The sequence below is a fragment of the Pan troglodytes genome, chromosome 1 (assembly GCF_028858775.2).
Source record: "Pan troglodytes isolate AG18354 chromosome 1, NHGRI_mPanTro3-v2.0_pri, whole genome shotgun sequence".
Lineage (NCBI taxonomy): Eukaryota > Metazoa > Chordata > Mammalia > Primates > Hominidae > Pan > Pan troglodytes.
This window is the reverse complement of record NC_072398.2, coordinates 162,726,340-162,752,035: the sequence shown is the minus strand read 5'-3', so window position 1 is coordinate 162,752,035 and position 25,696 is coordinate 162,726,340. Positions and strand designations below refer to the sequence as shown.

The following is a 25,696-nucleotide window of genomic DNA, read 5'->3' as shown; positions in this document are numbered from 1 at the left end:
GGAGGTTGCAGTGAGCTGAGATCACGCCATTGCATTCCAGCCTGGGCAACAACGGCAAAATTCCATCTCAAAAAAAAAAAAATAGTGTTTGGGATATGGAAGGTCATAGTGATGTTCCATGTGTATGTATTGAATAGATGAATGAATGCATGAATTCATGAATGAATGAATGGATAAATGGATATCTAACTGAAGGTAGATATAACTCCTCCCTCACCCCCAGTTCCTATATATAATTGACTGACTATATTCCTACCTGGCACCTATACACTAGACTGCATTTTGCACATGTATCTATATATGTGATGTGTTGTTACCCTAACTGGCTTGCAAATTCCTTCAACACAAGGAGAGTGTGATCTGAGCCTTTGTGTGCCTCACAGTCCCAGCACAGCACCTTGCACAGAGGAGGGCTTAGATTCTGAAGTTGAGAAAGCCTCCTTTGGAAGCCAAGAGCAGCATATTATTATTGGCATTGCAGTAAATGTAATGTAGAGTTCTAAAAAGATTGAATACATCTCCTTAAACATCTAATTTACTTCCCAGAGGAACCTAACAAGAGGAATAATCCCACTCTGAGTCTTCTCATTCTCATAAATAGCTTTTATCCATAAATGGCATCCCTATGGCTCCATGGTTATTGGTATTTTCTGGTAATTGGTGCCTGTGAATGTGAGCGAGCACTGTGGGTTCACACTCTATTATTCAGTGTCACTTTTCACCACACACACACACACACACACATATAGACACACACACACACAACTTCTTTTAAAATGCTCTTTTTCCCCCAAACAAAATCACCCCTCCCTTCTTTTTCTGCAGACCCCATTGTCTTATTTTGTATGGAGATACAAGACCTTTCTTAATGCCTCCTTTTACACAATAACTGTGGGTAGGAACTATTCAGAAAACCAATACTTCAACCTGATCTTCAATTGCTTAATAAATACCCCATGTCCCACTCCCGTTTTGCATCTCCACCTCCTCTGTAGATCTTCATTTCACCTTTTCTTTTACATTCCACAGACATTTCAGTCATTAGGCTTATTCAGTCACAGCTTTATGTCTTGCTAGCTGTGTAAATAAATGTGGGGAAATTACTTTTCTCATTTCTTGCAAATAATAAATAATACCAGTCTTATGGGTTGTGATCATTAAACAAAATAAAAAGTGCCTAGCACAGTGCCTGACACAAAGTGAATACTCAACAAATATGGCATGTTATAGGGGAGGAGGATTCTGTTCCCAGAGAGCAAAACAAAACAAAACAAACCATAAAACCCCTAATTATAGTCTCTCTTATAAAATTGCCTCTTTGAACCCAGGCAACCTGGAAGGGCAGGTAAGAAACTTTACAGGTTTCCAGAGGCCTCTAGTGGGAGGCAATCAACAGTTTGAAGTAGCCAGCCAGCCCCCTGTTTCTCAGGCTTGAAAGAAGCTGCAGCAGAGAGCTGGGAAGCCTCCAGTGTTTAAGCCTTTGAGATCACCTGTGCTGGGTTCCTCCACCAGAGGTGGGGAAAAGGGCTTTTTCTTTTTGCCAGTTTTCATAGTATAAGCCAAATAGGGGCTGAGCTGACTGCTCCTTCATGTCATGATGGCTCTTCTTCCCCATCTCCCCATGAACTTTCTCATGCTGACAAGTTCCTCGATATCTGCTTCTCTCCGTGCAGAGTGGCAATAGGTGGAAAACCCGGGAAGGCCCAGAAACACCTGCCCCGGACAGTGGTTCCTGTGATATGCAGACAACACCCAGTACCGTGGCAGACTCGGCACACAAATTTTTGTAATGAATAATGATGAATGAGCCGGGCGCGGTGGCTCACGCCTGTAATCCCAGCACTTTGGGAGGCCGAGGCGGGCGGATCACAAGGTCAGGAGATCGAGACCATCCTGGTGAAACCCTGTCTCTACTAAATATACAAAAAATTAGCCGTGCTTGGTGGCGGGCGCCTGTAGTCCCAGCTACTCGGGAGGCTGAGGCAGGAGAATGGTGTGAACCCGGGAGGTGGAGCTTGCAGTTAGCTGAGATCGCGCCACTGCACTCCAGCCTGGGAGACAGAGCGAGACTCCGTCTAAAAAAAAAAAAAAAAAAAAAAAAAAAAAAAAAAAAGATGAATGAATAAGTTCCAGTCCCTGGCTATGCAGGGGTTTGGGGAGACCTCCCATAGACGGCCAATGTCAGGAAGAGAAGCTGAGGCTTAACCTCAGCCTTAGCCTAGATGTGTTAAGAATAGACGCTGACTCAAGCCAAAGCCCAATCTTTATCCCCATTGCAGATTAGCTCAAAATCATCACTAAGTAGCTCAGCATGAAGGACAATGTACCATAGAAACAGCTTAGGATGCCTATATGTAACATGGAAAAGCAAAGGTTGCATGAGGATAATATATATGAAAATCAAGGACCTCTCCTACTTTGCATTAGTGAAAAGAAACTGGAATGGCTGGGAGTGAGGGAGGACATCATTCCTCAAACATCAAATACAGTGGCAGTTAATAGCTCCTATGAATAATGCCAATAATTATAGCAATAACAAGAATGAGAACTTATGTTGACTACTTTCTATGTACCAAGCACTCTTCTAAATGCTTTACCTATGTTATCTCCATTAATCCGTACAACAATCCTGTAAGATAGGTACTATTGTAATCATTTTAAAAAGAGGAAAGCTGTTTCAGAGAAGTTAAGGAATATTCCCTTGGCCACATTGCTAGCAAATTGGGAAGCTGAGATTTTTTTTTTTTTTTTTTTTTTTTTTTTGAGATGGAGTCTCACTCTGTCGCCCAGGCTGGAGTGCAGTCGTGCGATGTTGGCTCACTGCAAGCTCCACCTCCCGGGTTCATGCCATTCTCCTGCCTCAGCCTCCCGAGTAGCTGGGACTACAGGCACCTGCCACCACGACTGGCTAATTTTTTGTATTTTTAGTAGAAACGGGGTTTCACCGTGTTAGCCAGGACGGTCTCGATCTCCTGACCTCGTGATCCACCCGCCTCGGCCTCCCAAAGTGCTAGGATTACAGGCGTGAGCCACCGCGCCCAGTGACAGGCATTGTTTTAATGTTTTCTGCCTGCTTCTCTGTTCATGTGTTCAACTCTGTTCTCTTCCTCAGTACCTAACTCCCACTCAGAGCAAACTCCCTCCCATTAAGCCTTAGATTTTTATAATCTGTCTTTGCTGGTATTTGCTGCTAAGGGCTTTTCCAATTTGAAGATCAATTTTCAAGTCAAATGACTCATGAGAGTAATTGTTAACCATAATGCTAGAGTGTTTTGAGGACATTCTTAATATACATTAGCAAAAGACATGTAATACATAAAATTGATTTTGTCTTAGGTAATCTGCAAATTGAGTCTTATAATATTTCTGTTTGTTTAATTTGTTGTTATGATATGAATCCCCAGTGAAGACCCTCTTTGCCCGAGTTTGAGTTGTTTTGTGAATACTATTCATCTTAAGACAACAATGTATGAGGGCAAACATTTTCCTATTTCTGTTATATGTTGCTGTAGTTTGGCTCATCTGACCCCTCCAAATCTCATATGGAAATCTGATCCCCAAGGTTGGAGGTGAGGCCTAATGGGAGGTGTTAGGATCATAGAGGTGGATTCCTCATGAGTAGATTAATGCCCTTCCTGGGAGTGGGTGATGAGTGAGTTCTCACTCTGTTAGTTCCCAGGAGAGCTGGGTGTTACTTCCTTGCTCACCACATGATCTCTGTAGATGCCAGCTCTCCTTTGCCTTCCCACATAAGTGGAAACAGTCTGGGGCTGCCACTAGATGCCCAATCTTCCAGCCAGTAGAATTATGAGCCAAATAAACGTTTTTTCTTTATAAATTACCCAGTCTACCTACAGAATGGGAGGAAATTTTTGCAAACTATGTATCTCACAAAGGTCGACTATTCAGCATCTATAAGGAACTTAAACAAATTTGCAAGAAAAAAAACCTCGTTAAAAAAAGTGGGCAAAGGACATGAACAGACAATTTTCAAAAGGAGACATATATGCGGCCAACAAGCATATGAAAAGAAGCTCAACATCACTGATCATTAGAGAAATGAAAACTACAATGAGATACCATCTCACACCAGTCAGAATGGCTATTATTAAAAACCAAAAAGCCCGGGTGCAGTGGCTCATGCCTGTAATCCCAGCACTTTGGGAGGCCGAGGCAGGTGGATCATGAGGTCAGGAGTTTGAGACCAGCCTGGCTAAGATGGGGAAACCCCGTCTCTACTAAAAAATACAAAAATTAGCCAGGTGTGGTGGCAGGTGCCTGTAATCCCAGCTACTCAGGAGGCTGAGGCAGGAGAATTGCTTGAACCCGGGAGGTGGGGTTGCGGTGAGCCAAGATCATGCCACTGCACTATAGCCTGGGTGACAGAGCAAGACTCCATCTCAAAGCCAAGAACAACAACAAAAAAAACACAGATGCTGGCGAGGTTGCAGAGTAAAAGGAGTGTTTATACACTGTTGGTGGGAATGTAAATTAGTTCAACCATCGTGGAAAACAGTGTGGTGATTCCTCAAAGATCTAAAGACAGAATTTCCATTTGACTCAGTAATCCCATTACTGGGTATATGCCCAAAAGAATATAATCATTCTATCATAAAGACACATGCACACGTATGTTCATTGCAACACTATTCACAATAGCAAAGACATGGAAACAACCCAAATGCCCATCAATGGTGGACTAGATAAACTGTGGTGCATATATACCATGGAATACTATGCAGCCATAACAAAGAACAAGATCATATCCTTTGCAGGAACATGGATGGAGTTGGTGGCCATTATCATTTGCAAACTAATGCAGGAACAGAAAACCAAATAAATACTGCATGTTCTTACTTACAAGTGGGAGCTAAATGATGAGAACACATGGACACATAGAGAGGAACAACACATACTGGGGCCTATCAGAGGTGGAGGGTGGGTGGAGGGAGAGGATCAGGAAAAGTAACTAATGGGTACTGGGCTTAATACCTGGGTGATGAAATAATCTGTACAACAAACCCCCATGACATGAGTTTATCTGTGTAACAAACCTGCACAGGTACCCCCTGAACTTAAAATAAAAGTTAAATTAAGAAGAGTAACACTAAATATAAATAAATAAAAATAAATTACCCAGTCTCATTTACTCCTTTACAGCCAAACGAATGGCCTTGAACATATGTCCTATCTGATACCTGAAGCATGAATGATTTGATGAAGCTTTCTTTCACTTATTCCATAAATATTTATTATGTGTTGACCATATGCCAGGTATCTGGCAAGTGCTGGGACACAAATGCAAAAATGACAGATATCTTTTACTCTCACAAAGTTTATAATCTCATGTAGATGAAAGGGTATTGGTGATACAATGACTCTATTAGCTGAGAGGGCAAGTCTTAAAGAATGACTGCTGTGCCGGGCATGTTGACTCACATCTGTAATCCCAGCACTTTGGGAGGCTGAGGCAGGTGGATCACTTGAGATTGGGAGTTTGAGACCAGCCTGACCAACATGGAGAAACCCCATCTTTACGAAAAATACAAAATTAGCCGGGCATGGTGGCGCATGCCTGTAATTCCAGCTACTCAGGAGGCTGAGGCAGGAGAACGACTTGAACCCGGGAGGCAGAGGTTGCGCTGAGCCAAGATGGCGCCATTGCACTCCAGCCCGAGAAACAAGAGCAAAACTCCATCTCAAAAAAAAAAAAAAAAAAAAAAAAAAAAAAAAGAATGACAGAATGACTGCTGTAAGAGGTGTAGAAGAGACCTCAGACTGGAGAAAGCAAAAGGACAAGGATTGCTCTCCTTAGCGTTTTAGTGTGTGTGTGTGTGTGTTTTTTTTACTATGAATATATATTTTTTTATTTAGTCATTTTTGTTTACAATTGAAACTCTGGGAATTCACAATTAACATCCTTGCCCATGAGCTTCTTATAGACACCAGAAAAAGTTTCAACCTTGTGTTCCACATTGTTCTGTTGTGCTTTGTCCAAATGAACCTTTATGAGCCGGCTGCCATCTAGTTTGACGTGGATTTTCTTGCCCACAATTTCACTTGGGAAGACCAAGTCCTCAAGGATGGCATCGTGCACAGCTGTCACAGTGCTGCTCCTGGGACGCTTTTGCTTATTTTTTGTACGGCTTTTTCGAGTTGGCTTAGGCAGAATTCTCCTCTGAGCGATAAAGACGACATGCTTCCCACTGAACTTTTTCTCCAATTCGCGTACTAGCCGGATTTGGATTTTCTGGAAAGATTTCAGTTGAGTAACGGGAACAAGTATTATGATAGCTTTCCGACAACCACCAACTTCAATTTCCTTGGCTGCCGTAATATTCAGCTCTCTGAGCTGAGCCTTGAGGTCCGAGTTCATCTCCAGCTCCAGAAGAGCCTGGGAGATGCCGGACTCGAACTCCTCCGGCTTCTCGCCGTTGGGCTTCACGATCTTGGCGCTCGAACTGAACATGGCCTTCTCCTGGGAGAACTCGCCGAGCGCCGGCTTATGAAGAGCTGCTCTCCTTAGCTTGATGCACAAGGTCCTCCATGCTTGGCTCCATTTGACCCTCACAGAGACAGCATGGTTCAGAGCATGGGCTCCAGAGCCAGTCACCTGGCTTTGCCACTTACTAGCTGTGTGCATGGGCCAGTTAGGTTAAATGTTTTGTACCTCAGTTTTCTCATCTGTAAATGAGATTGTAATGAATATTAAGAGGGTTTATTTGTATAAAGTGTTTAAAACAGTGCCTGACACATAGTAAGTTTAATATAAGTAAGTAGTCACTAAAAAAGGAGAGAAAAAAGTGAGTTTTTTCCTCTTCTGCCAATCCCGCAAGGGTACCTTGGTTTCTGTCCACTTTTGAAATTATTTTATTATTATTTGTATTTTACTTTAAGTTCTGGGGTGCATGTGCAGAACAGCGTTCTGTCCACTTTAAACATTTTAATAACCCACCCCAAGCACCACATGTTGTTTGACATATATCCATTAGTTATTATTAATGTCCATTATAAATTTATTGGACATCTCCTATATGCCAGGTGCTGTTACTCAATTATGAGAGGCAGTATGAGAAGCAAGGATTTAGGATCAAACAGATGTTGGTGGAATTCTGCCTTAACCATCATCTAGCTCTGAGACTTCAGGAAAGTAACTTAACCTCTCAGAGCCTCAGCTAAGTCACCTGTGAAATGGAGATGATGTTATCTTCACAAAATCTGTGATGAGGATCAAATATATTCAATATATAAAGAGTTGGCCGGGCGTGGTGGCTCACACCTGTAATCCCAGCATTTTGGGAGGCCAAGGCGGGTGGATCACCTGAGGTCAGGAATTTGAGATCAGCCTGGCCAACATGGTGAAACCCCGTCTCTACTAAAAATAAAAATTTGCCAGGTGTGGTGGTGCACACCTGTAGTCCCAGCTACTCAGGAGGCTGAGGCAGGAGAATTGCTTGAACCCAGAAGGTGGAGGTTGCAGTGAGCGGGGATCGTGACAATGCATTCCAGACTGGGCGACAGAGCGAGACTTTGTCTCGATAATAGATAGATGATAGATAGATAGATGATAGATAGATAGATAGATAGATAGATAGATAGATAGATGATAGAAAAAATAAAAAGCTTAGCAAAATGCCAGGCATTTGATAAGCACTCAATAACAAGGAGAAACTAGAGGAGGTGGAGGAGGAAAAGGATAATCTTGGAGGTGGATACTGTTATTTAGTTAGAAAAGTGAGGTTCAATGCCCTCAACCCCTGCCCTCTCATCCTGCCTTGGTCAGAGACTCTTTCTCCTCTGCGCCACATTCCCGTCAACTCCAGTTTCCTCTAATCGCTATCAACAATGTTTTCATTGAACCTTGCTCTTAGTAAGCTGTCTGTTGGAAAAATATTAAGACTCCTGGATTGCTTGTTGAAACTCTGTCTTTCAAATATTTCACATACTTTGAGATTCTTTTGATCCTTCTACCCCATAACCTGACACAGTGTCTCCCTTGGTGAACCCTCGTACAACTAACTTTCTATGTCTATTATGTCCCTTCACACATATTGCCCCAGATTATAGTTATTTGGGCACTTGTCATATCTACTTCAGTGTATTATATATTTTTTAAGGTCAAAGGACTGTGTTTTACTCAGAAGTCTTTTTATTTAATTCTAGTAGAATCCCAGTGGCTCTTCCAGGTCTTGGCTTCTAAGCTTTCATGCTTCTTCATCTTTTTCTCTCGATAGATGTTCTATTTTATGGGACAAGGAGAGGTGGGGGCCATTAAGTATAAACATTCTCAGCCTCCAAACTGATAAGTATCTTCTCTGCCTTGTCTCCAAGGAAGCAATGAACCACTTCTTGGACAAAGTTCTCAGACCCATTTTAGAGAGTTGGTCAGTACAGCTTAATGGTGAAGAGCATATTCTCTGCAACCAGACTGCCTGAGTTTGAACTTCTGGCTCTGCAATTTACAGTACCGGCTATGTAACCTTGAGCAAGTTACTAAGCCTGTCTGTACCTTGATTTCCTCCTGTGACAAATGAAGACAATAGCAATAGTCCCTGCCTCCAGGATGATAGTAAGGATTAAATGAGTCAGTGAGTGAAAACTACTCACTACAGAGCGTGCTTAGCACATGGCACGAATGTAGTAATGGTTAGTTGTTATTATTAATTACCTCCCGTCACCTTCTATGATATCTTTAGAGATCTTTTTTCAAACCTTTCCTCAATCTTACTCTGGAGTGTTCCTCATCCTAAAAAAGATCTTTCCCTTAACTCTACGGCTCCTTAACCCTTTGCCTTCATGGGCTTCTTTCCTTTACCGTAAGACTTCTAGGGGCCAGGCATGGTGGCTCACGCCTGTAATCCAGCACTTTCGGAAGCCGAGGCGGGTGGATCACCTGAGGTCGGGAGTTCAAGACCAGCCTGGCCAACATGGTGAAACCCTGTCTTTACTAAAAATACAAAAAATTAGCTGGGTATGGTGGCGGGTGCCTGTAATCCCAGCTACTAGGGAGGCTGAGGCAGGAGAATCACTTGAACCCGGGAGGCGGAGGTTGCAGTGAGCCAAGATTGTGCCATTGCACTCCAGCCTGGGCAACAAGAGTGAAACTCTGTCTCAAAACGAAACAAAACAAAACAAAATAAAACAAAGACTTCTAGGAACAATAGTTCCTATTTGCTGGCTTTATAATCTCACTTCCCATTCCCTCTCTGGCCATCTGCAGAAAATCTAGATTCCACAGCCAGCATTCTACTGACTGCTCTGATGAATCTCATGGAGTGACCTTGGTGCTTATCCTACTAGAGGTCTCTGAAATGTAACCTTCCTCCCTCCAGAAAAGTCTCTCCTCACCTCCTCAGCTTCAGTAACTTTTTTCTCTCAGTTCCCCTTCTACTTCTCTTAACATCTCCTTCTCTCTCTTTTGCTGGCTCCATTTTCTCTACCAACTCCCTGAGAGTTAATACTGTATTTTGGAGTATTCTCTCCTTTACCTCTTCTTTTCATAGGGTCTGTGGGCAAATCTTTATCTATAGCCCTGACCCCTTGTCTGAACTTTAGACTCATATAACCAACTGCTTCCTAGACTTCTCTGCCTAGACAAACCACATGCACCTCCAAATCAACCAGACACCTTCCCTATCTCAGAGTCTTCCTGACTCTCCAACTAGCCACCCGACTTACATATCTCAAGGTCATCCTAGATTCATTACCTACACATGCAGTTATCTTGACCAGACTGTACCTCCCTTATTCATAGTGAGCTAGCATCTCTTCTCCATCCTCACTGATCTGCAAGTCTAGACCCCTATAATATCTCCAGTTTAGACTATTGAAGACCTTCACTATCAGGCCTCCAATCTCTGGTTTCTTATGATAGATAATATAGTTTGCAAACTGTTTTCAGAGTGTGGTCATTACAAAACACTGATCTGTTTTTCTCTGTTCTGAATAGAAGTTGGCAGTATCATCTGATTGCCTATAAATAAAGCCTATCTTTTTAAGCTCGTATCTAGCAAAATCTCACAGAGTACTCTAAGATCTAGTTACTTTAGATTATCTTTTTTTCCCTGATTCATCAATGTGGGACCTCGTACTTTGTGGTGTGTAACTCACAGCCAAACTCAGATCTTTCCCCTTGTAACATAATGGTTGGGACAGATCAGTTCACTCCTAAAGTGGTACCACCAAGCTGTGACCCCATGGTATTCCTCCTCTTGTATTACCTGTTTTAAACTGCTGGCCATCCAGAGGCCCAAGATGAAAACCCAGAAATCATCCTAGACTTTTAAGTTAATGTAGTCAACAGGTAATGAACATATTATTTGTCAGGTGTCATAAATAATATGGCATAATAATAACACCAAACACATACATGCTAAGTGATGGGCACTTTTGAAGTGAGATAAACAGACAAGTAGACAGAAGAAATATATTAATATATAACACTTAGAAGCAAAATAGGAATAGTATGCATCTCAAATACTTGTGAGGATTAAATGTTCTAAATAAACTCATATATATCACTTAGAACATTTTATCTTCACCACAACCATTGGAGATCCATACTATTATTATTCTATTTTACATACTGGAGAAACGTTGGCTCAGAGAGGATTAGTAACTTACTCAAGATCACATAACTAATAAACACTGGAGCTAGGCTTTGAATCCAATCAATGTGGTATCAAAGTCCATGCACTTAACAGTTACTCTCTTCTGTCTTTGATTCTAATAACAGTAACGGTAATATTCCTTTAGTTTTTCTATGTACCAGGCACTGCTCTGAATATATTACGTGTTTTACTTCATTTAATCTTCCCAATACTTGCTGTGAGGTAGGCAATACTTTTCTCCTTGATTATCTTTGCAAATGAACTTTGCTTAAATAAACCCAAATAAAAATTCAAACGTTTTCTCAGAGAAACCTGGAAGTGAATATTCACTACAAAAGAGTATGTATGTACTCTTCTAAGAAACTTGTTTCAGAATTCCTTGAAATTCTAGATTCCTCAGACTATTTAATACAAATTTGAAGGCATGTTTTCAGTATGAGAGTGAAAGTGTCTCTATTGAATAATATACCATTTACCCATTCAGCAAATGTTTATTGAACACCTAATATGTGCAAGACACTAGATACATCAGAGAATGTTTCTGCCCTGAAGGACATAAAAGTCTAGAAAAGGGGTTAAAAAGCAAGAAGCACAATAATGGGACAGGTAGAATTGCATAGAGGTTAAGAGAACAGATGCTAGAACCAGACAGACTTTGTCCAAAGCCTGGCTTTGCTGTTTACTTCACGTGTGACTTTAGGAAATGCATTTAAACAATTTATGCCTCTTTTTTTCATAGTATGAACATTATATGATTGCTGTTAGGATTTCAAGTCTATATACATAATATATATGTTATATATAATATATATACATATGAAGAACTTAGATCAGTGCCTGGGACGTGGTAACATTAAGGGGCAGCTATGGTTAGCAGTACTAGAAGTCATCCTCATATTTCCACATGAGGCAACATTGGTATTGAAAGTAGGAACAAGGAAAGAGTGGCTTATTTTATATTACAGGAGAGGAAAGAGTTCAGATAAATCTTTAGAGTTCTAGATAAGTTTTGAAATATGAGTAGGTGTTCTCCAGATAGACAAAAAGGAAAAATCTAAACAAGCAAGGGGTAAAATCAGGGAGCAGTAACTCCTAAAGACCATACGTCTAGCTGAAGAGTTAGCACACACCTTTGTGTCTCCAGCACATTGCTTTGGAGATCTACAGTGATGTGAGATAGGAACACAACGAGGGTGGAGAGATGATGTTCTCATTAAGATTAAGCCATGTTTATTACTGAACTGGGAAGAATGACACCTTCTATATTTGTATAGCACCAATTTTAAGATGCTATCTTAGTAATATTTACAACCTTGGAGATCTGGCTATTTATAATTATCACCATTTTCTGTGAGGGAAACCAGAAGTAGAAGCATCCAAAGTTGTTCAAACAATTATCAGTAGATCTAGAAAACAGACCCTAATTTATAGCTCACTGAAGTGCTCAAAATAACAAGATTATACTAATTCTACACTCTCCCACCATTTCTCTTCTTATCTTTAGAAAAATACAGCAAAATGCAACAGCTGAAAAAGCTAAGGTAGAGTTAAAATACAATCAGAAATAGTAATGGGCCATGCAGAAAATGATGAATAAACTATGAGACAGGTTTGTGGTGAAGAGTAGAATGGATGTGTTAGGAGTAATTTGAGCTGTTTGCTAGAAGAAAACAATTAATTGGTTGCTATATAACTTACATACAGTAAAGTACACAAATCATAGGAGCACACATTGATGAATTTTTACATATGAATACTGTATTAGTTTGCTAGGGCTGTGTATTAGTCTGTTCTCACATGGCTATAAAGAAATACTTGAAGGCCCAGGAGTGGTGGCTCACACCTGTAATCCCAGAACTTTGGGAGGCCAAGGCGGGTAGATCATTTGAGATCAGGAGTTCAAGACCAGCCTGGCCAACATGGTGCAACCCTGTGTCTACTAAAAATACAAAAATTAGCCAGGTGGTAGTGGTGCGTAATCCCAGCTACTTGGGAGGCTGAGGCAGAGAGCATGGGAGTCGGAGGTTACGGTGAGATCAGCCTGGCCAACATGGTGAAACCCCATCTCTACTAAAAATACAAAAATTAGCCAGGCGTGGTGGTGCATGCCTGTGGTCCCAGCTACTCAGGAGGCTGAGGCAGGAGAATTGCTTGAACCCAGAAGGTGGAGGTTGCAGTGAGCGGGGATCATGCTAAAGCATTCCAGCCTGAGCCACAGAGCAAGACAGAGTGAGATCACGCCACTGCACTCTAGTCTGAGCAACAGGGTGAGACCCTGTCTCAAAATAAAACAAAACACCAAAAACAAAAAAAGAAATACTTGAAATGAGTAATTTATAAAGGAAAGAGGTTTAATTGGCTCACAGTTCCACAGGCTGTACAAGAAGCATAACTGAGAAGGCCTCAGGAAACTTACAATCATAGCGGAAGGCAAAGGGGAAGCAGGCATGTCCTACATGTCTGGAGCAGGAAGAAGCGAGCAAAGGGGGAAACAACCAGATCTTGTGAGAACTCACTCACTATCATGAGAACAGCAAGGGGGAAATCTTCCCCATGATACAATCACCTCCCACCAGGCCCCTTCTCCAACACTGGGGATTACAATTTGACATGAGATTTGGGAGGGGACACAGATCCAAACTATACCAGGCCACAATAACAAAACATCACAGACTGGGAGACTTAAACAATGCAAATTTATTTTCTCACAGTTCTGGAGGCTGGAGGTCCAAGAACAAGGTGTCAGCGGGGTTGGCACCTTGGATTCCTGAGGCCTCTCTCCTCAGCCTGCAGATGACCACCCTCTCGCTGCCTCTTCACAGGGTCTTTCCTTTGGGTGTGTGCTGTACCCCTGATGTCTTCTCCCTGCTCCTTTTTTTTGAGATGGGCTCTTGCAATGTTACCCAGGTTTCATGGACTCCAGTGATCCTCCTGCTCCAGGTTCTGAAATAGCTGGGTTTACAGGTACATGCAACTGTGCCTGGCTTCCTGTTCTTCTTATAAGGGTGCCAGTCATATTGGACTATGGCCGTATTCTAAATGCCTCTTTTAACTTAATCACCTCTTTAAAGACCTTGTATTCAAACATGGTCACATTCTTTAGTACTGGGAGTTGGGATTTCAACATATAAATTGGGGGAGGGGCACAATTCAGCCCAGAACAAATAAATATATTAGATATGGAACCACCCAGATCAAGATACAAAACATTTCTACCATCTCGAAGGGCTTTTCTGTGCTCCCTCCTAGTTGATTATTCCTTCTTAATCCTAAAGTTGTGTGAACTTTTTTCACATTTCTCACCATCGATCTGTTTTTCTTCTTTTTGAGCTTCATAATATGTATTTGTATTCTTTCATAACTAGCATTTGCTGCTCAACATGATGTCTGTGATACTTATCTTTATTATTGCATGTAGCAGTATTTTGCTTATTTCATTTCGTTGTGTAAATATTATCACAGTTTATATGACATTTGAGTTTCTTCCAGTTTTTGCTATTATGAATAAAGCTACTGTAAGCATTGTTGTATTTGTCTTTTGGTTGACATGACTATTCCATTGTGTTAAATATCTATGCAAAAGAAGAATTGCTGGGCTACAGAAATATGGGTGTATTTAATGTTACTGTACTGTAATAATTTTCCAAAGTAGATATGCCAACATACATTTACACTAGCAAATCAAGTTCCAATTGTTCCACATCTTCATCAACACTTAGCAGTGTCAGTCTTTTTAATTTTAGCCATTCTGGTGGGGATATATGGGTATATGATTAGAGTTTCAATAGGTATTCTGTGATGACTATGCTGTTGCCTTTTGTTCATTGAGATATCCTCTTTTGTAAAATGTCTGTCCAAGTCTTTTTTCTATTTTTTAAATTGATCACCATTTTTGTCTTTACTTATTTGTAGAAGTTCTTTATATATTCTGGATGCAGATACTTTTTCAAGATTTGTATTGAAAATATCATCTCCTGGTCTGTGATCTGTCTTTTCTGTTTTTTTTTTTTTTTAATGATGTTTTTCAGGAACAGGCATCAAGTTTTCAGGAACAGGCATCAAGATTGCAAGTTTATTGAGCTTACAATCAATAAACATGTGATTTCTTCCATTTGATTTAAAAGAGTCTTTTAGAAATTTTTCTTGGCCATATTTTATCTTTTCTTTTTTGAGACAAGGTCTCACTCTGTCACTCAGGCTGGAGTGAAGTGGCACAATCATAGCTCTCTGCAGTCACAATCTCCTGGGCTCAGGTGATTACCTTGCCTAAGCCTACCCTGTAGCTAGGAATTCAGGTATGAGCCACCACTCCCAGCTAACTTAAAAAATATATATATATTATTATTTTTTTTGAGGTGGGGTCTGGCTGTGTTGCCCAGGCTGGTCTCGAAATTCTGACCTCAAGTGATACTCCCGCCTCAGCCTCCCAAAGTGCTGGAATTACAGTCATGAGATGCTGCACCCAGCCTATATTTTATTATTTTTAAGGAAGAGATATTGTACTACTTTTATTACTTTTATACCCAAACACAGAAAATTCCAGTGCTATTATAAAAAGCATTAAAATTTTTAAATTTTCTAGTTGTGTAGTACATATAAATAAAATTGATTTTCTATATCAACCTTCTATCCACTGACCTTACAAAATAAATGTATTCTTATAATTTGTTTGTAGATTTTTTCAATTTTTTTACATAAACAGTCATGTCATATATGAACAATAATAATTTTACTTCTGTTTCCAAACTTTATAGCTTTCATTTTGTTTGCTTGCTTTATTGTATTGGTGAATTTCTCTAGTACAATCTAGAATTGAAATCACCATTATTATTTGATATTTATTTTGGAGATGCTAGCCATTGCAACTGAAGAAGAGAATAAAAAGGGAAACAAACTTAGAATTATGTGTGATTGATACAATTATAAATCTAAAAATTCAAATAAAAATAATTCAAGCAATAATAAAGCTAATCACAATAATTAAAAGTCAATTACTTGGCTGGATGTGGTGCCTCATGCCTGTAATCCCAGCACTTTGGGAGACTGAGGCAGGTGGATCATGTGAGGTCAGGAGTTTGAGACCAGCCAGGCCAACATGGTGAAACCCCTTCTCTACTAAAACTACAAAAAATTAGCCGGGCGTGGTGGTGCGCACCTGTAGTCCTGGTTACTCTGGGGGCTGAGACAGGAGAATTGCTTGAACCTGGGAGGTGGAGGTTGCAGTGAGCCAAGATTGCGCCACTGCACTCCAGCCTGGGCGACTGAGTGAGACTCCATCTCAAAAAAAAAAAAAAAAAAAAAAAGTCCAGTACTTTACTTTAGAATAATGATTATCTGCTAGAAAGTAGAATGGAGAAGAATATCTCATTCACAATAACTATTCTAGGAATGAATCTAATAAGAAAGCATGAAAATTTAAAATTTCACTGAGGCAAAATTTTTAAAAATGAGTTAAATGAAAAGACATCTTTTGTTTGGATAGATGAATCTATCTATCTATCTATCTATCTATCTATCTATCATCTATCTATCTATCTATCATCTATCTATCTATCTATCTATCTATCTATCTATCATCTATCATCTATCTATCTATATCTGTCTATCTACCTACCTACCTACCTATTTTTTAGTGGGATTAAGTGGTTTATTCAAAGTTATCTGATTAGTAACATTTTTCTAAAGTTTATGTTCCTATATTACTTCTCTGCATACAATTTTTTTTTTTACTTTTAAGTTCTGGGGTACACGTGCAGAATGTGCAGTTTTGTTACATAGGTATACACGTGCTATGGTGGTTTGCTGCACCTATCAACCCGTCATCTACGTTAGGCATTTCTTCTAATGCTATCCCTCCCCTAGCCCCCCACCCCCCAACAGGCCCAGATGTCTGGATGTGTGGTGTTCCCTTCCCTTGTGTTCATGTGTTCTCCTTGTTCAACTCCCACTTATGAGTGAGAACATGCAGTGTTTGATTTTCTGTTCTTGTGATAATTTGCTGAGAATGATGGTTTCCATCTGATGAATCAATATTTTGAAAGAGTTATTTTTGAATTAATCTAAACTAAAATGCAATTCCTATCAAAAATATAAACAAAGTTTTTTGAAGATTTTTGAAATTTGAATGAAATGATGCTAAAATTTATATGACAAAATAAACACGTAGGAAAATATTTGAAAAGAGAAGAATCATGAGGTGGGTTGAGTACACCAGATAAAGTGTTGCTTTAAAGTATCTGAACTTTCTTTCTGACCACAAATAAACAAAAAGATCAATGAGATGGATGAACAAATTCATAAATAATCTGGAGTAATTATCTGAGTTTAATAATAAAATGATAAAAGTCACATTTTTAATAAATGAGAAAAATATAAATTATTAAATAAATAATGTTGGTAATACTGATTGAACATTTGAAAAACATAAACCTGGATTTTACCCTTCCTTCTTCTCTATTAAGATGTGAATAAAAGAAATCCCAAAATAATAAGCAAGAACATGAATAATACTAATCCAAACATAAACTTGGTATGGGAAATGCCTTTCTAAACTTATTTCAAAGTCCTCAAGCCAAAAGAAAAAGATTAATATCTACATTTTAATCTTAACATTTTCAATTTCTATCAATTTTAACACTCTGCCGTGAAAAAAGGTCAAATAGAAGACAAGCACATATTGGGAAAAAATATTTGCAACAAATACGACAAGGCACCTTAATATAAAAAAAATTCTTCCAAATAAGTAAATAAAAGGTAAGGCTGAGCATGGTGGCTCAAACCTGTAATCCCAGCACTTTGAGAGGCTGAGGCTGGAGCATTCCTTGAGGCCAGGAGTTTGAAACCAGCCTGGTCAACATAGCCAGACCCTATGGCCTCTACAAAAGAAAAATTCAAAAATTAACTGGGAGTGGTGGCATGTACCTGTAGTCTGAGGTACTGGGGAGGCTGAAGCAGGAGGACTGTTTGAGCTTCGAAGTCTGAAGCTACAGTGAGCCATGATTGCACCATTGCACTCTATCTGGGTGGCAGAGTGAAACCCTGTCTCCAAAACAAAAACAGAAACAAAGATATATAACCCAATAGAAAAAAAGTGGACAAAGGAGTTTATGGAAAAAATATGAGTGCGCAATTAACACCTGAAAAGATACTTAACCATATTAATATTTTAAAATACATAAACTGAAGAACAAAGTGTATTTTTTTATCCAATTAAGAATATTAAAAGGTTATGTAAGCCCAAAGCTGAAGGGAACTATGCAGGTCTATATATTGTTGATAGAATAAATTATTACAAACCTTTTGTAGGAAATTTATCAACATCTATCCAAATTATTGCTGAGCATACTCTTTGACCCCCAAATTGAAATTTATCTTACCCATATGCCTGCAAAAGTGTTCAAAGATATGTCTACAGGAATTTCATCATTTTGCTGTAGCATTGCTTTGCTTTTTAAGATAGTGTTATGGGCTGAGCAGTCTTTTCCTAAAATTTGTATGTGAAAACCCTCACTCTCCGCACCTGAAAATGTGACTGTATGTGGAAATAAAGCTTTTAAAGAGGTTGTTAAATTAAGATGAGACTGTTAGTGTGGGTCTTTATCCAATCCAACTGGTGTCCTCGTAAAGAAATGGAGATTAAGACACTGGAGGCACATCAAGGATGTGAGCAAACAGAGAAAATCAATGTGAGGGCTTAGAAATAAGGCAGCCAACTGCAAGCCAAGGAGAGAGGTCTCAGAAGAAACTCAACCTGCTGACATCTTGACCTTGGACTATTAGCCTCCAGAACTGTGAGAAAATAAATTTCTGCTGTTTAAGCCACCCAGACTGAGGTATTTTGTTATGGCAGCCTGAGCAAATTAATATAAACACTGAAAGTGAAATATTCTCAATGGCTATAAATGGAAGAAAATGTTACCAGAGGTTACGTCCGTGGTTACAGAGAAGGAAAAGATAGAAGGTAGGGAAATTTGATGTTTTAATTTATGCTTTCTTATTTTGTTTATTTTAAAATTTTGAACCTTATTGCTGCTATAATAAAATAAACCAGCTAATTTTAAAAAGTGATAGAGAATTTGCGTCAACTTATAAAGTCCCAGAAATATGCCCAGAAATCTCCTTTGAGACCTACAAAGCTTCTATTGATTTATTTATCTTTGATTTGTCATTTTTTATGATGTAGGTTTAAAAATAAATTATTTAAACTCTTTTGTTTGGTTCAGTTGCTGATGATTCAGCAATTTTCTATTGTTCTTCTTTCATAATCTTTGGGTTTATTTCATCTTCCTTCCAAAACTTAAGAAACCATGATTTCGTCACTCAAGGATCACATTGGGACATCGGAAAAGTCCTCCAAGTGAAGTTGAGTTATTTATTTCTGAAGAAGACATCAACCAACCTACTGTAATATGAAACAAGTAATAACCATTCGGTTGTAATAGCTCTCTATTTTAATTACACTTTAGGCCAGAAGAGTTAGGGAAAAATAGATAGTAGACAGCACTGTTATTGGGCAATGTTCCACTTTAAACACAAATCCACAGCCGTACTTCAAACCTTCTTAGATACATGATTCTCAGATAGTTAAGGGAATAGAAAAATAGTAGAGTCACTAATTACTTGGCCTTAGATGTTAGCATAACTCTAATGCCAACTCTTCCCCCCTTTATTTTAGGAGACTATTGTTGAAGTCAAAGTAACTATCTCATTTTGTTTAAAAATGTGAAAGTGTGAGTTATGTAATAAAGAGACAATGGGAAGTTTGATTAACACAGCTGCAAACTGTTAAGATATTCTTTAAGAAGAGAACACTTATGGAGTAGGAGTGGATGAGATGCAAGAACTGAAATGACAGAAAATGTCCTTAAGGCTTAGCATCCTCACACCTTTTCATGCTTGGCTTGCATTGGGTCTACAGGCTTCACTGATGTTATAATCCAATTGAATAAGCATTTCTCTTATGGGTTTCCTATGGATCCGGAGCTTCTGTTAGGTTCTGTGAGGGTAACAAAAGAAGTGTATGACATATATGCCTTGAAGGACATTAGGAGACATGTAGCAACAGTAGCTTTTGGAGGCCTTAAGCAGAGGGAAGGCCATCCTTACTGAAGCCCTTGGTCTCAGGAGTAGGAATTACAGAGTAAAAGGACAAGAGAGGAAGGATCACAAGGGCTTGATGGAGATTTTCATCTCAAATATAAAATCCAAAAGGTTCTGAAAACCAAACTATCTTGGGGTTATTTATAATTTGTATTTATCCCACTGAATGCAGAGATATTCATATGTTTTACTGAAGAAATGTTAGTATATTAATTTGAGTATTTTATAGCAACACTTCACCTACCTTCTCCCTCATGGGAAGAAATATATTTTCCTAACGTTGTAAGGGAGGAAACCACCTCTCATATTGTCTTAAGCCCAATTTCTGCCTCCAAAGAAAGAAAAAGTAAAAACTAAAGGCAGAAATGAAATCTGCAAGCAGACAGCCTGGTGCCACACCCTGGGCCTGGTAGTTAAAAATTGACCCCTGACCTAATTGGTTATGTTATCTATAGATTACAGACATTGTATAGAAAAGCACTGTGAAAATCCCTATCCTGTTTTGTTCCAATCTAATTACCGGTGCATGCAGCCCCCAGTCACATACCCCCTGCTTGCTCAATCAATCATGACCCTCTCACGCACACCCCCTTAGAGTTGTGAGCCCTTAAAAGGGACAGGAATTGCTCGCTTGGGGAGCTCAGCTCTTGAGACAGGAGTCTTGCTGATGCCCCTGGCCGAATAAACCCCTTCTTTCTTTAACTCGGTGTCTGAGGAGTTTTGTCTGCGGCTGGTCCTGCTACAGCTGGACTTAGTCATATGACTGGCTTTGGCCAATGGAATGTGAGGGGAGCTGATGAGAGCAGAGGCATTAAATGTGCTGATGAGATTTGAGTTTTTCGGGTCTTTGGCCTTCCCATTATTCACCATGAGAAGGCCTGCCCCAGGGAATCAGTGATCCTGAAAGAATGAGAAGAAATACAGAACAGCATCCCCACAGAGCTATGAAATAAGAAAAACATGGTTGCTTTTGTAAGCCATCGAGTTTTGGAGTGTTTTGTTATGATGAATTATTGAGGTAATAGCTAGCTGATACAATGCTTTAGATTTTAAAATGCTACCTCAGACTCTGCTGGGGATGTTACATAATATACAGTATGTACACCACATCTTCTTTGTAAACATGTTGTCTAAAATTTTTGGTACTTTTTATTGAGGTATCGTAGTTATACATATCTTGGGGGTACATGTGATATTTTGATACACATATGTAATGTGTAATTATCAATCAGGGCAAACGGGGTATCCACCACCTCAAATATTTATCTTCTCTTTTTATTTGAAACATTACAGTTCTTCCCATCTACCTATTTTGAAATATACAATACTGATTATTAACTATAATTTCCCTACTGTATATCAAATACCATAACCTATTCCTTCTACCTAACAGTATTTTGGTGCTTATTAACCAACTTCTCTTCATCTCCACTGCTTTCCTTACAGGCCCTTGGTCACCACCATTCTACTCTCAACCTCCTTGAAATCCATTTTTTTAGCTCCTGTATATGAGTGAGAATATGTGATATTTGTGTGTATGTGCCTGGCTTATTTCATTTAACATGATGACCTCCAGCCATGTTGTTGCAAATAGGATTCCATTCTTTTTTATGGCTAATATTCCATTGTGTATATGTAACATTTTCTATATCCATTCATTCAATAATGGACACTTAGGTTGATTCCATATCTTGGCTATTGTGAATAGTGCTGAAATACACATGGGAATGCAGATATCTGTGCAATATACTGGTTTCCTTTCTTTTGGATATATACCTCGCCTTGGGATTGCTGGACAATATGATAGTTTTATTCTTAATTCTTTGACAAACCTTCATACCATTTTCCATAATGGCTGTGCTACTTTACATTCCCAAGAATAGTGTACAGCTGTTCTCTTTTGTGGAATCCTCATAAAGATTTGTTATTTTTTGTCTTTTTAATAATAGCCATTTTAACTGGGATGACATTATATCTCGTTGTGTTTTTGATTTGCATTTTCTCTGATGATTAGTGATGTTGAGCATTTTTTCATATACCCATTGGTAATTTGTATGCTTTCTTTTGAGAAAAGTCTATTTAGGTCTTTTGAAATGTCTATTTAGGTCACTTTTAAATTGGATTATTTGATTATTTGTTTTTTTGCTATTGAGTTGTTTGAGTCCCTTATATATTCTTGTTAATTCCTTGTTGGATGGGTAGTATGCAAGTATTTTCTCCCATTCTGTAGGTTTCTCCTCACTTTGTCAATTGTTTCCTTTGCTGTGCAGAGCATTTTGGCTTGGTGTAATCCCATTTGTCTATTTTTGCTTTTGTTACCTATGCTTTTGAGGTCTTACCCAAAATATCTTTGTACAGATCAATGTTCTATATTGTTTCCCCAATGTTTTCTTCTAGTACTTTTGTAGTTTCAGGTCTTACATTTATGTTTTTAGTCTATTTTGTGTTGATTTTTGTATATGGTAGAAGATGGGAATCTAATTTTATTCTTCTGTATATGGATGTCTAGTTCTCTGCACACCATTTATTAAAGAGACTATCTTTTCCTGAATGTATGTCCTTGGTGCCTTTGTTGAAAATGAGTTAACTGTAAGTGTGGATTTATTTCTGGATTCTCTATTCTGTTATATTGGTCTATGTGTCTGTTTTAATGCCAATTCTATGCTGCTTTGGTTACTATAGCTTTATAGCACAATTAGAAATTAGATAGTGCGATGCCTCCAACTTTGTTCATTTTGCTCAGGGTTGCTTTAGCTATTGGGGATCTTTTGTTATTTCCGTATGAATTTTAGGATTGTTTTTCTATATCTGTGAAGAATTGTTGCTGGTATTTTGATAGGGATGGCACTGAATCTGTAGATTGCTTTGGGCAGTATGGATATTTTATTTTATTTATTTTTTTGAGACAGAGTCTCGCTCTGTCGCCCAGGCTGGAGTGCAGTGGCACAATCTCTGCTCACTGCAACCTCCACCTCCCAGGTTCAAGCAATTCTCCTGCCTCAGCCTCCTAAGTGGGATTTCAGGCACCCACCACCACACCCAGCAAATTTTGTGTATTTTTAGTAGAGACAGGGTTTCGCCATGTTGGCCAGGCTGGTCTCGAACTCCTGACCTCAGGTGATCCACCCGCCTCAGCCTCCCAAAGTGCTGGGATTACAGGCATAAGCCACCATGCCAGGCCTGGATATTTTAATAATATTGCACCTTCTAATCCATGAACATGCGGTATCTTTCCATTTTTCTGTGTGGTCTCTTCCATTTCTTTCATCGGTGTTTTATAGTTTTTCTATTAAAGATATTTTACTTCTTTGGTTAAATTTATTACTATGGGGTTTTGTTGTAGTATTGTAAATAAGATTACTTTCTTGATTTTTTTTTCAGATTGATTACTGTTAATGTATAGAAATGCTGCTTATTTTTGTATATTGATTTTATATCTTGCAACTGTACTAAATTTATCTGTTCTAACAGCTTTTTGATGGAGTATTTATATTTTTTCCAAATAAAAGTTTATATCATCTGCAAACAAGGATAATTTGACCTCTTCCTTTCCGATAAAAAGCCTTTATTTTTCCATAAGAAGCCTTTAATTATGTTGAGGTATGCTTTCTAATTTAAAAAGTAATACCAATTTTAGTTGTAAGTGTGAGAATCAAAAATTTTTTTGAAGTAAAAAGAAAGCAATCAATTACAATGTCACATTAAAAATATAAGTGAATATTTCAGTGCATTATGGAAAAATATCAATAGAATAATGTGGCAGATTGGAGTAAACTTTATTCTTTATTCATTAAGTTATGCCTAAGCTTTGACAAGATAGTGGCTTAAAAATTATTGTTTTGATTCAATTATGATAGAAATGACTGAACTTTATGAATTTCTTTTCTTCATACTTTGGCTTCTATATGTCTATATGTCTGATATCTATATGCACATAGGATAGGGAAGTAATTTCTGAATTTACTGGTTTCCCCATGCTGTCTTTTCTTTGTGTTGCTTAATGGAAAAAAAATTATCAGAGTCCAGGAAATGGGTAGTGTTTCTAATGTCTGGTTGAAAAAGCTGAGAAATCAGCTCCAGGTAGGGTGGCTTATGCCTGCAATCCTAACACTTTGGGAGGCTGAGGCAGACAGATCCCTTGAACTCAGGAGTTTGAGACCAGCTTGGTCAATATGGCGAAACCCCGTCTCTACAGAAAATACAAAGATTAACCAGGCATGGTTACACTTGCCTGTAGTCCCAGCTACTCAGGAGGCTGAGATGGGGGGATTGTATGAGCTGGGGAGGTGGAGGTTGCAGCAAGCTGTGATTGCACCAATGCACTCCAGCCTGGGTGACAGAGCAAGACCCTATCTCTGAAAAAAATAAAAAAAGAAATGAAAAGAAAAAGCTGAGAAATCTTAGTTGTATTAGTCACTACCTTAAATGTTTCAAAAACCAAAACAGGAAACTAATACACCAATTCACAAATTATTTCTTCAAACACTTTTGAGTCAAGTGTATAATCAAAAGACACTATATATTAGCCCGGCTAATTTTTTTGTATTTTCAGTAGAGACAGGGCTTCACTGTGTTAGCCAGGATGGTCTCGATCTCCTAACCTGGTGATCCTCCTGCCTCGGCCTTCCAAAGTGCTGGGATTACAGGCGTGAGCCACTGTACCCTTGCACCCTTTTTTTTTTTTGTTTTTTTTTTTTTGAGACAAAGTCTTGCTCTGTCGCCCAGGCTGGAGTGCAGTGGTGCAGTCTCAGCTCATTGCAACCTCTGCCTCCTGGGTTCAAGCGATTCTCCTGCCTCAGCCTCCCGAGTAGCTGGGACTACAGGTGTGCACCACCACGCCTGGCTGTTTTTTGTATTTTCAGTTGAGACGAGGTTTCACCATGTTGGCCAGGATGGTCTCAAACTCCTGACCTCAAGCAATCCACCTGCCTCAGCCTCCCAAAGTGCTGGGATTACAGGTGTGAGCCACCGTGCCTGATCTTTTCTTTTTTTTTCTTTTGAGATGGCATTTCACTCTTGTTGCCCAGGATGGAGTGCAATGGCACAATCTCTGCTCACTGCAACCTCCGCCTCCTGGGTTCAAGCGATTTTCTTGCCCCAGCCTCCCTAGTAGCTGGGATTACAGGCGCCCGCCACCATGCTTGGCTAATTTGTTGTATTTTTAGTAGAGACGGGGTTTCGCCATGTTGGCCAGGCTGGTCTTGAACTCCTGACCTCAGGTGTTCCACCCACTTCAGCCTCCCAAAGTGCAGGGATTACAGACCTGAGCCACCGCGCCCAGCCTCCATGCCCCATCTTTAACATTTTCTCGCTAGTAACCTTGACTGAGGAAGCCAGTCTTTTGGGGAGAAGTAAGTTGGTATCACTGAGGATATTACCACCTTGGGTGTGGGGGTTGGTTTCTGGAGGTGGGGAAAGAATTGATGCCAAATAGACAGTACTGTTGTTGGCAACATTACAAGTACAGACAGTCCCTGACTTACATGGTTCCACTTACAATTTTTTGACTTTACAATGGCATGAAAGCAATACGCATACAGTGGAAACCCTATTTCAAATACCCATTCAGCAATTTGGTTTTTTCACTTTCAGTACAGTATATAATAAATTACATGAGATATTGAGCACTTTATTATAAAAAGGCTTTGTGTTAGATAATTTTGCCCAACTATAGGCTAATGTAAGTGTTCTGAGCACATTTAAGGTAGGTTAGGCTAAGCTATGATGTATGATGGGTTGGATGTCTTAAATGCATTTTTGACTTAAAACATTTTTCATTTACAATGGGTTTATTGATATTGCATAGGTGTGCTTCACCTCTTCTGCAACGCGGTTCTTATTGTCTGTTGCTGGCCTCAGTTGCCCCCAAAGTTTCCTAACCATAGAATCACTCCAACTTTCAGTGACTAGGAATGGTTCTGCTGATCGACTTGACTTTTCTTTTCCCTTAGTCCTACAAATAAATATTGCTAGGTACCTGATCACTT

The 25,696-nt window shown here is 39.3% G+C and overlaps 1 protein-coding gene across 1 annotated transcript; it reads right to left on the bottom strand.

The window, feature by feature from the left end:
• Positions 1-5,869: 5,869 nt before the first annotated feature.
• LOC456932 (small ribosomal subunit protein eS7-like) lies at positions 5,870-6,493 on the bottom strand. Its single transcript, XM_054678234.2, has one exon. It carries the CDS (start codon positions 6,467-6,469, stop codon positions 5,885-5,887), a length of 585 nt encoding a protein of 194 aa, XP_054534209.1. The 5' UTR covers positions 6,470-6,493; the 3' UTR covers positions 5,870-5,884.
• Between the last annotated feature and the right edge of the window lie 19,203 nt (positions 6,494-25,696).